Genomic DNA, 13,236 nt, shown 5'->3' with positions numbered 1-13,236 from the left:
CCACAGGGGGCCAGTATGAAAAAATAAATAAATGTATGCACTCACTAACAGTAAGTCGCTCTGGATAAGAGTGTCTGCTAAATGTAAATGTCTCCAACCTTTTCTAGTATGAGAGCTACTTTTAAAAAAAATGAAAAGTCGCGAGCTACTAATTTTCTTCAAACAGGCAGATTCTCCTCTTCCCTGCAACTCTTCTCCCGGGTCGATAGCGTACAAGAGAAAGTAGTGCATTATATTTTCTGTCAATATACCTAGTAAAATAATGTTTAATAAACAACTAAGGAGGGCCCTATAAAATCTGATTTCTTCCCCAAATTCTGTTTTATATTTTCCCAAATGAAGTTGTTTTCCGAGTTTTACTTTTGCCGGTATTAGATTTGTAAAAGTTTTTCACTCTCAAAATTACAATTGTTCATAGAGAAACAACAAAATGTGTTAGTTTAGGCCCAAATCCTCTTTAATTGCGCATGTGCCATCTAATGTGCCATCTAATGTGGCATCTAATGTGCCATCTAATGTGCAGGTCTAGCGATGGTTCTGTACTGCTGCTGCTCATTTCATGGCAAAGTTTGCAAATAACAAATAAATACAAATTATATACTTACTCATGATATAGGTTTTGGGGAAGGTATTTCTGTCAACCCACAAGACTTATCGCATCAACTGGCTGGCTACACAGTGAGTATTAGACAAACGCGTGCACCAGGCAATATTGCTGGAAATTAATTGGCAGATATGGTGTGTTTAAGCGAATAGTGGCTAACCAGGGGTGGGATAATGTAAATGTTCCGTTGATTAGATAGTAGCTGGGATCTTGCAGTGTCTGATACTTGTGAGATTAGTTTATGACATTTTGCGGTGGAACACTTGAAAATTGCATGTACTTTCATAATTGTTTGGCGAGCTACTCATAGGCCGACCTGTTAGAGACCCTTGGTATAGATTGTAGTGATGGGTGTAGTCGGTTGTACCTGTACCAAAACTCCAGTATTTTTCCATCATAGCTTGTTCTCCATCTTATTTTTAAATAGGGAGCCAATTTGGTGTCAGCACTTTTACGTCCATGACTGATCAAAACTTGTTTTCTCGTGGCTATTTCCCCTCTGCAGCAGAACTTTGGTGAGCAATATGCATGGAACATAAAATCACAATAAAATCACAGTATTGAATCGCAATTCAGAAAGTAATCACACCCCTTGACTTTTTCCACATTGTTGTGTTAGTCTGAATTTAAAATGTATTAAATTGAAATTGTGTCACTGTTTCTAAACATTTTTACAAATTAATTAAAAATGAAAAGCTGAAATGTCTTGAGTCAATAAGTATCCAACCCCTTTGTTATGTCAAGCTTAAATAAGTTATGGAGTCAAAATGTGCTTAACAAGTCACATAATAAGTTGCATGGACTAGCAATACTAGCGTTTAACATGTTTGAATGACTACCTCATCTCTGTACCTGACACACACAATTATCTGTAAGGTCCCTCAGTTGAGCTGTACATTTCAAACACAGATTCAACCACAAAGACAAGGGAGGTTTTACATTTTAGTCATTTAGCAGACGCTCTTATCCAGAGCGACTTACAGTTCGTGAGTTTTTTTTTTTTTTTTCATACTGGCCCCCCGTGGGAATCGAACCCACAACCCAGTTTTCCAATGCCTCGCAAAGATAATATATATACAATTTAAAAAGCAGACATTGAATATCACTTTGAGCATGGTGAAGTTATTAATTACACTTTGGATGGTGTATCAATACACCCAGTCACTACAAACATACATACAGGCTTTCCTTCCTAACTAAGTTGCCAGAGATTCCCCATAAGGTTACAGAGTTTAATGGCTGTGATAGGAAAAAACTGAGGATGGATCAACAACATTGTAGTTACTCCACAACACTAACCTAAATGACAGAGTGAAAAGAAAGATGCCTGTACAGAATAACAATATTCCAAAACATGCATCATGTTTGCAATAAGGCACTAAAGTAAAACCGCAGAAAATGTGGCAAAGAAATTAACTTAATGTCTTGAATACAAAGTGTTATGTTTGGGGCAAATGCAACAACAAATCACTGAGTACCACTCTTCATATTTTCATACATGTTGGTGGCTGCATCATGTTATGGGTATATTTGTCGTCGGCAAGAACTAGGGAGTTTTTGGGGGATAAAAAAAAAGAAACGGAATAGAACTAAGCACATGCAAAATCCTAGAGGAACACCTGGTTCAGTCAGCTTTCCAACAGACACTGAGACCAATTCACCTTTCAGCAGGACAATAACCTAACACACAAGGCCAAATGTCCACTGGAATTGCTTAACAAGATGATATTGAATGTTCCTGAGTGGCCTAGATACAGTTCTGACTTAAATCGGCTTGAAAATCTAATGGCAAGACTTGAAAATGGCTATCTCGTAATAATCAACAACCAACTTGACAGAGCATGAAGAATTTTAAAAAGAATATGCAAATATTGTACAATCCAGGTGTGCAAAGCTCTTAAGAGACTTACCCAGAAAGACTCATAGCTGTAATTGCTGCAAAAGGTGACTCAGTTGTGTGAATACTTAGAGTACCAGTCAAAAGTTTGGACACACCTACTCAGTCAAGGGTTTTTCTTTATTTGTACTATTTTCTACATAGTAAAAACTGTAATATCTGATGTTTCACCGAGACGTGGCTGAACGACGACACTGATAATGTAGAGCTGGCTGAATTCTCCGTGCATCGGCAGGACAGAGCAGCTACGTCTGGTAAGACGAGGGGCGGGGGTGTGTGTCTATTTGTCAACAACTGCTGGTGCGCGATGTCTAAAATTAAAGAAGTCTCAAGGTATTGCTCGAGGTATTGATAAGCTGTAGACCACACTATCTACCAAGAGAGATGTCATCTATATTATCTTAGCCATCTACTTACCACCACAAACCAATGCTGGCACTAAGACCGCATTCAACGCGCTGTATAAGGCCATAAGAAAACAAGAAAATGCTCATCCAGAAGCGGCACTCCTAGTGGCGGGGACTTCATTGCAGTCAAACATAAATCCGTTGTACCCAATTTCTACCAGCATGTCACATGTGCAACCAGTGGAAGAAAAAAAACTCTAGACCACCTTTACTCCACACACAGAGATGCATACAAAGCTCTCCCTCGCCCTCCATTTGGCAAATCTGACCATAATTATATCCTCCGGATTCTTGCTTACAAGCAAAAACTAAAAGCAGGAAGTACCAGTGACTCGCTCAATACGGAAGTGGTCAGATGACGCGGATGCTACGCTACAAGAATGTTTTTCTAGCACAGACTGGAATATGTTCCAGGATTCATCCAATGGCATTGAGGAGTATACCACAGAAAAGGCGGGCCGAACAGGCCCCCATTAACATCGACGGGGCTGAAGTGGAGCGGGTCGAGAGTTTCAAATTCCTTGGTGTCCACATCACCAACAAACTATTATGGTCCAAACACACCAAGACAGTTGTGAAGAGGGCACGACAACACCTTTTCCCCCCTCAGGAGAATGAAAAGATTTGGCCAAATCCTCAAAAAGTTCTACAGCTGCACCATCGAGAGCATCCTGACCGGTTGCATCACCGCCTGGTATGGCAACTGCTCGGCATCTGACCGTAAGGCGCTACAGAGGGTAGTGTGTACGGCCCAGTACATCACTGGTGCCAAGCTTCCTGACACGCAGGACCTATATACTAGGCAGTGTCAGCGGAAGGGCTAAAGAATTGTCGAAGACTCCAGTCACCCAAGTCATAGACTGTTCTCTCTGCTACCGCACGGCAAGCGGTACCGGAGCGCCAAGTCTAGGACCGTAAGACTCCCGGACCACCCGGACTATTTACTATTTACATTGACCCCCCCTCCCCTTTAGTATATTTAGTAAATATTTTCTTAACTATATTTCTTGAACTGCATTGTTGGTTAAGGGATTGTAAGTACGCATTTCACGGTAAGGTCTACACCTGTTGTATTCGGCGCATGTGACAAATAAAATTTGATTTTAATAGTGAAGACCGCAAAACTATGAAAGAACCATATGGAATCATGTAGTAACACAAAAAGTGTTAAACAAATCAAAATATATTTTATATTTGAGATTCTTCAAAGTAGCCACCCTTTGCCTTGATGACAGCTTTGCACACTCTTGGCATTCTCTCAACCAGCTTCATGAGGTAGTCACCTGGAATGCATTTCAATTAACAGGTGTGCCTTGTTAAAAGTTAATTTGTGGAATTTCTTTCCTTCTTAATGTGTTTGAGCCAATCCGTTGTGTTGTGACAAGGTAGGGGTGGTATACAGAAGATAGCCCTATTTGGTAAATGACCAAGCATGGCAAGAACAGCTCAAATAAGCAAAGGGAAACGACAGTTCATCATTACTTTAAGACATGAAGGTCAGTCAATCTGGAAAATTTCAAGAACTTTGAAAGTTTCTTCAAGTGCAGTTGCAAAAACCATCAAGCGCTATGATGAAACTGGCTCTCATGAGGACCGCCACAGGAAAGGAAGACCCAGAGTTACCTGTGCTGCAGAGGATAAGTTCACTAGCCTCAGAAATTGCAGCCCAAATAAATGCTTCACAGAGTTCAAGTAACAGACCCATCTCAACATCAACTGTTTAGGGGAGACTGCTTGAAATCAGGCCTTCCTGGTCGAATTGCTGCAAAGAAACCACTACTAAATGACACCAATAAGATGAAGAGACTTGCTTGGGCCAAGAAACACGAGCAATGGACAATGGTCTGATGTCCTTTGGTCTGATGAGTCCAAATTTGAGATTTTTGGTTCCAACCGCTGTGTCTTTGTGAGACGCAGAGTAGGTGAACGGATGACCTCCGCATGTGTGGTTCCCACCGTGAAGCATGGAGGAGGTGGTGTGATGGTGCTTTGCTGGTGACACTATCTGAGATTTATTTTGAATTCAAGGTACACTTAACCAGCTTGGCTACCACAGCATTCTGCAGCGATACGCCATCCCATCTGGTTTGCACTTAGTGGGACTATCATTTGTTTGTCAACAGGACAATGACCCAACACACCTCCAGGCTGTGTAAGGGATATTTGACCAAGAAGGAGAGTGATGGAGTGCTGCATCAGATGACCTGCCCTCCACAATCACCCGACCTCAACCCAGTTGAGATGGTTTGGGATGAGTTGGACCGCAGAGTGAAGGAAAAGCAGCCAACAAGTGCAGCAGGTGAAATAATGTCCATAGGGGGAGTAGCAGTGAGGTGAGAGTTGAGGGTGTGGTTGGGGGGAATGTCCATAGGGGAAGTAGCTGGGGGGGGGAGCAGGTAGCTGACTAGTGGTGGCTATTCAGCAGCCTGATGGTCTGAGTGTAGGCCAGTCTTTCAGTTTTTGCCATGATGCGCCTGTACTGCCCGTGTCTGAGTGATTGAAGCGGGAAGAACAGGGCATGGCTTGGGTGGCTGGGGTCCCTGATGATCTTCTTGGCCTTCCTGCGACACCTGGTGTTGTAGGTGTCTTGTAGGGCAGGCAGTGTGCACCCAGTGGTGCGTTCGGCTGCACATATCACCCTCTGAAGAGCATTGTGGTCCGCGGCGAAGTTGCCGTACGAGGCTATGATGCAGCCCGACAGTATGCTCTCGATGGTGCTCCTGTATAACACTGAGGGCCCTCGGGGACAGGTCAAATTTCTTCATACTCCTGAGGTTGAAGAGTCGCTGCCGTGCCTTCTTCACTACGGTGTCTGTGTGGTTAGACCATTTCAGCTTCTTTGAGATGTGTACGCAGAGGAATTTGAAGTTATTGACCGTCTCCACGGCAGCCCGTTGATGAGGATGGGGGCGTGTCCAGCCTGGTTCCTCCTGAAGTCCACAATCAGCTCCTTTGTTTTGCTAACGTTGAGGGAGAGGTTGTTTACCTGGCACCACGCCGTCAGAGTGCCTACCTCCTCCCTGTAGGCTGTACATATCGTATCGGCACCTGAGTATCGTGATAATATGGTATCGTGAGGTCCCTGGCAATTCCCAGCCCTAATAGATTGCATTTGGATTACTGTTACAGTGCAAATTGGATTCGTTCCCACATTTCTTGATTTATTTATTTTATTTTTATGTGGGGGGGGGGGGTATTATTTTTGTACTTGTTTGACATTTTACTGCATTGTTAGGAGCTTGTAACATAAGCATTTTGCTGCACCCACTATAACATCTGCTAAACTGTGTATGGGCCCAAAAAACTTTAGTTTGATGACTTTTATTTGATATCACACAAAGACACACAGGTGGCATTGTGCAATATTGAGAAGGCAGTAGGTGAGTTGAGTTATTACCGCGTCTATCTCGTTGAGAGCCTTCCACTGCTCGTACGGCACAGACACTGCCTCAGCTGTCTGGATGGTCCTCTTCATCTGGCTGGTCCACACCTTCAGATCACTGATTTCCTGAGACTTGATGAACTGGCCCAGATACTTGGCAAACTGCACAGGGAACAATCAACACAAAAGAGAGAAAAAAAGTAATTAAAATATGTAAACCTATTCAATATTAAAGAAATGAAAAGTAGAATATGTAAGGTAGAGATGGAGTCTAGGGATAGAGTTAGCCGTACCTCCTTGCCCCTGGGTGAGAGTCCAGAGTCTCCTCCAATGCAGCCCTTGACATTGAGGTCACTCTCTCCATGGCGACACAGGTAGATGGAGCGTGGCGTGATGTGGATGTTCATGAGGTAGTAGACGATCCGGCTCTGGATGTGGTCCTGGACCTGGTTCACCAGGTACCTCCGGCCCACGTCCATGATCTTGATGTAGGACAGATCCCTGGGAGAGAGGGGGCGAGGGACAGGCCAGAGAGCTTTAGGAATCCCGTACTTTACAAGAGAGAACACCTCTTAGAAACAACATGCATTGAAACCAGCTTTAAAATGATTCACAGATTAAAGAACAAGCAACATAATTGACTTTTGTAATTGGAAATGTGATAAATTATTTTCATGTATTTGACAGACAAGATGGCACCGACAGACATGATTACCCTGTTTCTAGCTCCTAGCCAACAAGCAGAAATTCGACTTCCGGGCCTCCCGAGTGGCGCAGCGGTCTAAGACACTGTATCACAGTGCTAGAGGTGTCACTACAGACCCGGGTTCGATCCCAGGCTATGTCACAGCCGGCCGCGACCGGGAGACCCATGAGGTGGCGCACAATTGGCCCAGCGTCCTCCGGGTTAGGGGAGGGTTTGGCTGGCCGGGATGTCCTTGTCCCATCGCGCTCTAGCGACTCCTTGTGGCGGGCCGGGCGCATGCACGCTGACTTTTGGTCGCCAGCTGTACAGTGTTTCCTCCAACACATTGGTGCGGCTGGCTTCCGGGTTACGCAAGCAGTGTGTCAAGGAGGAGTGCAGCTTGGCGGGGTCGTTTTTCGAAGGACGCATGGCTCTCGACCTTCACCTCTCCCGAGTCCGTACGGGAGTTGCAGCGATGGGACAAGACTGTAACTACCAATTGAATATCACGAAATTGGGGAGAAAATGGGGTAAAAAGTACCAAAAAAATTTAATTATAAAAAATACAATTTTGACTTCCCTGACCTGGATCCTTTGTTTAAACTTCCCGAGGCAGCTCTATTCATCCTGGGAGCTACACCAAAAAGCTGACGCCGGAGAAGAGGTAGAAGGAGAGGGGCCCTAGTCAGACTCATGCGTCATGTATACCATCAAATCAAATTTTATTTGTCACATGCGCCGAATACAACAGGTGTAGACCTTACCGTGAAATGCTTACATACAAGCCATTAACCAACAATGCAGTTCAAGAAAGAGTTAAGAAAATATTTACTAAATAAACTAAAGTAAAAAATTAAACAATAAAATAACGATAACAAGGTTATATACAGGAGGTACCGGTACCGAGTCAATGTGCGGGGGTACAGGTTAGTCGAGGTAATTTGTAAAGTGACTTTGCATAGATAATAAACAACGAGTAGCAGCAGTGTAAAACAAAGGGAGGGGGGAGGTCTCAATGTAAATAGTAAGGGTGGCCATTTTTATTAATTGTTCAGCAGTCTTATGGCTTGGGGGTAGAAGTTAAGGAGCCTTTTGGTCCTAGACTTGGCGCTCCGGTAACGCTTGCCGTGCGGTAGCAGAGACAACAGTCTATGACTTGGGTGAACGGAGTCTTTGACCATTTTTTGGGCCTTCCTCTGACACCGCCTAGTATATAGGTCCTGGATGGCAGGAAGCTTGGCCCCAGTGATGTACTGGGCCGTGCGCACTACCCTCTGTAGCGCCTTATGGTCAGATGCCAAGCAGTTGCCATACCAGCCGGTGATGCAACCGGTCAGGATGCGCTTGATGGTGCAGGTGTAGAACTTTGAGGATCTGGGGACCCATGCCAAATCTTTTCAGTCTCCTGAGGGGGAAAAGGTGTTGTTGTGCCCTCTTCACGACTGTCTTGGTGTGCTTGGACCATGATAGTTCATTGGTGATGGGGACACCAAGGAACTTGAAACTCTCAACCCGTTCCACTACAGCCCCATCGATGTTAATGGGGGCCTGTTCGGCCCACCTTTTCCTGTAGTCCACGATCAGCTCCTTTGTCTTGCTCACATTGAGGGGGAGGTTGTTGTCCTGGCACCATACTGCCAGGTCTCTGACCTTCTCCCTATAGGCTGTCTCATCGTTTTCGGTGATCAGGCCTACCACTGTTGTGTCATCAGCAAACTTAATGATGGTGTTGGAGTCGTGTTTGGCCACGCAGTCGTGGGTGAACAGGGAGAACAGGAAGGGACTAAGCACGCACTCGTGAGGTGCCCCAGGGTTGAGGATCAGCGTGGCAGATGTGTTGTTGCCTACCCTTACCACCTGGGGGCGGTCCGTCAGGAAGTCCAGGATCCAGTTGCAGAGGGAGGTGTTAAGTCCCAGGGTCCTTAGCTTAGTGATGAGCTTTGTGGGCACTATGGTGAGCTGAGCTGTAGTCAATGAACAGCATTCTCACATAGGTGTTCCTTTTATTCAGGTGGGAGAGGGCAGTGTGGAGTGCGATTGCGTCATCTGTGGATCTGTTGGGGCGGTACATCCACGCTTCAGAGTATATTACTTTCTAACTTTCAGTCCCTGGAAAATAAAGTAGACAAGCTCAGGGCAAGGATCTCCTTCCAGAGAGACATCAGTGACTGTAACATACATGACTCTCTCCGGATATATTGTCCCTGTTCATTCAGCCAGCGGGGATCTCAGTCCATTGCGCAGACATGAAGAAAGAACTCTCTGGGAAAAATAAAGGTGGATGGGTTTGTTTCATAATGAACAACTCATGGTGTGATTGTGGTAACGTACAGGAACTCAAGTCCTTTTGTTCTCCCGATCTGGAATACCTCACCATCAAATACCAACCACATTACATCCAGAGATAATTTTCTTCGGTCATCGTCACTGCCATGTATATTTCCCCCCAAGCAAACACCTCAACAGCTCTCAAGGAACTACACTGGACTATGTGCAAACTGGAAAACGTATATCCTGAGGCCGCATTTATAATAGCTTGGGACTTTAATAAAGGAAATCTGAGGAAAACACTTCCGAAACTATCAACACATCTCCTGTGCTACACAGACACTGGATCATTGCTACTCTCCCTTCAGACATATCTACAAGGCCCTCCCCCGCCCTCCATTCAACAAATCAGATCACGCCTCCATTCTGCTCCTCCCCACCTATAGGCAGAAACTTAAACAGGAAGCTCCCGTGGTAAGGACAGTTCAATGTTGGTCTCACCAATTGTAATCTATGCTTCAAGATTGTTTTGATCACGCGGACTGGGAAACGTTCCGAGTCGCCTCTGAGAATAGTATCGACGTATACACTGACTGGGTTCATCAGGAATTGCATAGAGGAGGTTGTTCCCACTGTGACGAATTTAACTTATCCAAAACAAAAAATGTGGATAGATGGCAGCATTCGTGCTAAACTGAAAGCATGAACCACCACATTTAACCATGGCAAGGTGACTGGGAACATAGACGTGTACAAACAGACCAGCTATGACCTCCGTAAGGCAATCAAAGAGGCAAAACGACAGTACAGGGACAAAGTGAAGTCGCAATTCAATGGCCCAGACACGAGATGTATGTGGCAGGGACTCCAGGCAATCAAGGATTATAAAGGGAAAGCTAGCTACATCGCGGACACTGACGCCTCGCAACCGGACGAGCTAAACACATTCTTGGCCTGCTTCGAGGAAAACAATATCCAGCCACCGACACGGGCCCCCAATGCTAACGAGTACTGTGTGCTCTCGTTCTCCGTGGCCGACGTGATTAAGTGTTAACCCTCGCAAGGCTGCTGGCCTAGACGGCATCCCAAGCCGTATCTTCAGAGCATGTGCAGACCAGCTGGCTAGGGTGTTTACGAACATATACAATCTCTCCATATCCCAGTCTGTTGTTCCCACTTGCTTTAAGATGTTCACCATTGCTCCTGTACCCAAGAAAGCGAAGGTAACTGAACTAAATGACTATCGCCCAATAGCACTCACTTCTGTCATCATGAAGTGCTATTGAGAGACTAGTTAAGGCCCATATCACCTCCACCTTACCCGACACCCTAGACCAGTGGTCACCAACCGGTCGTTTGCGATCGACTGGGGGATCTTCAAGGCATTCCTAGTTGATCACCAAACATTTCTGTAGAAAAGCCAACGTTAAAGCTAATCATTTCCATTTGTGCGGAGCAAGTAATACAACTGATCTATTTTGTTATCATAGCTTGAGATTTGAAATATAATATAGGTTGAGAAAAACAATATTGGCAGGCCAATATGCTGTTAAAATGCATTAGGCCTACTGCACAAACCTCATTCCTACCGCACGGTTTTTATTAGGTTGTTGCATAGGCTTACAAGTAATGTTTCTGTTGACTCGGAAAAGGTTGGTGACCACTGCTCTAGACCCACTACAATTCGCATATGTCCCCAACAGACCCACGGACGACGCAATCGGCATTGCACTGCACACTGCCCTATCCCACCTGGGCAACAGAAGTACCCATGTAAGAATGCTGTTCATTGACTACAGCTCAGCCTTTGACACCATAGTGCCCTCCAAGCTCATCACTAAGCTCAGGGCCCTGGGTCTGAAGCCCTCCCTGTGCAACTGGGTAATAGACTTCCTGATGGGCCGACCCCAAATGGTGAAGGTAGGCAACAACACCTGGACGGAGGACAAAGTGAGGGAAATGATTTCTGAGAAATTGAAGATAGACCACAGGAAGATTGAGGTGGAGCGTGCTCACAGGACTGGAAAACCCACAACCGGCCCAGGTGACAGGCCCGATAGTGGTCAAGTTCCTGAGGTTCAAGGACAAGGTAGCTGTTCTGGAAAGAGCCAAGAACTTGAGAGGAACGTATATCTTCCTCAACGAGGACTATCCTGAAGCTGTGCGCCAGAAGAGGAAAGAACTTATCACAGACATGAAAGCTGCCAGAGCGCGTGGGGACATTGCTTACATCCGCTATGATAGGCTCATTGTCCACCCTCCCTCCCAGAAGCCTCGAAGGGATGAGAGCCAAGCCTATGGGTTCGTAGCTTCATCCCCACAGCACACACACACCAATTGATTAATGGACTGCTGAATGTATATTTTTCTCTCTTTGTTCGCTCTTTTCAGTATTATGTCCATCTCTGTTAAGCTACCCACGAAAGCGCTGAAAATAGCCCATATTAATGTAGCCTTAGAAATAAGGTTCATGAAATCAATAACATTCATATATTAGCCATTTCTGAGACTCACCTAGATAATTCATTTGATGATACAGCAGTAGCAATACAAGGATATAACATTTTTAGAAGAGACAGAAATGCTTATGGGGAGGTGTTGCTATATACAGTGAGCTCCATAATTCATTGGACAGTGACCATTGTTTTGTTATTTTGGTTCTGTACTCTAGCACTTTGAGTTTGAAAGGATACAATGACAATGAGCGTGAAGTGCAGACTGTCAGCTTTAATTTGAGGGTATTTTCATACATATCGGATGAACCGTTTAGAAATGACAGCACCTTTTGTACATGGTCCCCCCATTTTAAGGTACTACAAGTATTTGTTAAATTGGCTTCACAGATGTGTGTCGTTAGGCAGGTGTATTCATTTGTGTCGTTAGTGAATGCAGGAGAGCTGTTGATGAATAGTAATGATTCTAGACGTTGCTATTGCCTTTGGAGGTTGTTATTGGGGTGTGACAACATGAGGAAGACAGCAGTGTCGATGCAAATGAAGTTGGCCGTCATAAGGCTCAGAAATGAAAATCAATCATTCAGGAACATTGCAAAAACCCTGGCCATGCCCAAGTCAACAGTTTTGTTCATCATTAACAAGAAAAAAACAACCGGTGAACTCAATTATGTCAAAAGACCCGGTAGACAGAGGAAGACCACTGTGGTGGATGACCGGAGAATACTCTCTATGGTGAAGAAAAAACCCCTGATAACAGCCCAACAGATCAAAAACACTCTCCTGGATGCAGGTGTAGATGTGTCAAAGTCTACCATACGCAGAAGACTACACCAGCAGGACTACAGAGGGTACACTACAAGATGCAAACCACTGATAAGCCTGAAGAACAGAAAGGCAAGATTACAGTTTGCTAAAAAGCACCTAAAAGAACCCCAAGAGTTCTGGAAAAAAATATTGTGGACAGATGAGACAAAGATTAACATGTACCAGAGTGATGGAAAGACAAAAGTGTGGAGAAAAAAAGAAATGCCCATGATCCAAAGCATACCACCTCATCCATGAAACATGGTGGAGGGGGTGTTATGGCTTGGGCCTGTATGGCTGCCAGTGGAACAGGCTCACTTGTCTTCATCGATGATGTGACTGCAGACAGAAGTAGAACAATGAATTCTGAAGTCTACAGAAATATTTTATCTGCTCAGATAAAACCAAATGCCTCCAAACTCATTGGACGGCACTTAATCACGCAACAAGACAATGACCCTAAACATACTGCTAGAGCAACAAAGGGGTTTTTGATGGCCAAAAAGTGGAAAAACCTTGACTGGCCGAGTCAATCACCAGATCTGAATCCAATTGAACATGCATTTTACATGCTGAAGAGGAGACTTAAGGCAATAAGTCCCCGAAACAAGCAGGAACTGAAGATGGCTGCAGTACAGGCCTGGCAGAGCATCACCAGGGAAGATACCCAGCGTCTGGTGATGGCGATGCATCGCAGACTTCAAGCAGTCATTGCATGCAAAGGATATGCGAC

At 44.8% G+C, this 13,236-nt stretch overlaps 1 protein-coding gene across 4 annotated transcripts in view; it reads right to left on the bottom strand.

Moving 5' to 3' along the window:
- Nucleotides 1-13,236, bottom strand: part of pfkfb4a (6-phosphofructo-2-kinase/fructose-2,6-biphosphatase 4a) — a gene marked incomplete at its 5' end in the record, with an annotated part of 63,383 nt that overhangs the window by 11,086 nt on the left and 39,061 nt on the right. For all 4 annotated transcript variants that reach the window (XM_084173584.1, XM_084173583.1, XM_084173581.1 and 1 more), the window contains 2 exons: nt 6,306-6,452; nt 6,584-6,791. In XM_084173584.1, coding sequence (XP_084029710.1) covers nt 6,306-6,452; nt 6,584-6,791 — 355 coding nt within the window. The remainder of the gene's footprint in view (nt 1-6,305; nt 6,453-6,583; nt 6,792-13,236) is intronic.

The sequence above is a fragment of the Coregonus lavaretus genome, assembly GCF_964263955.1.
Source record: "Coregonus lavaretus genome assembly, chromosome: 12".
NCBI classification, from domain to species: Eukaryota; Metazoa; Chordata; class Actinopteri; order Salmoniformes; family Salmonidae; genus Coregonus; species Coregonus lavaretus.
Note: the sequence above shows the minus strand (reverse complement) of the source record. Positions and strands in the feature narration are given on the sequence as shown.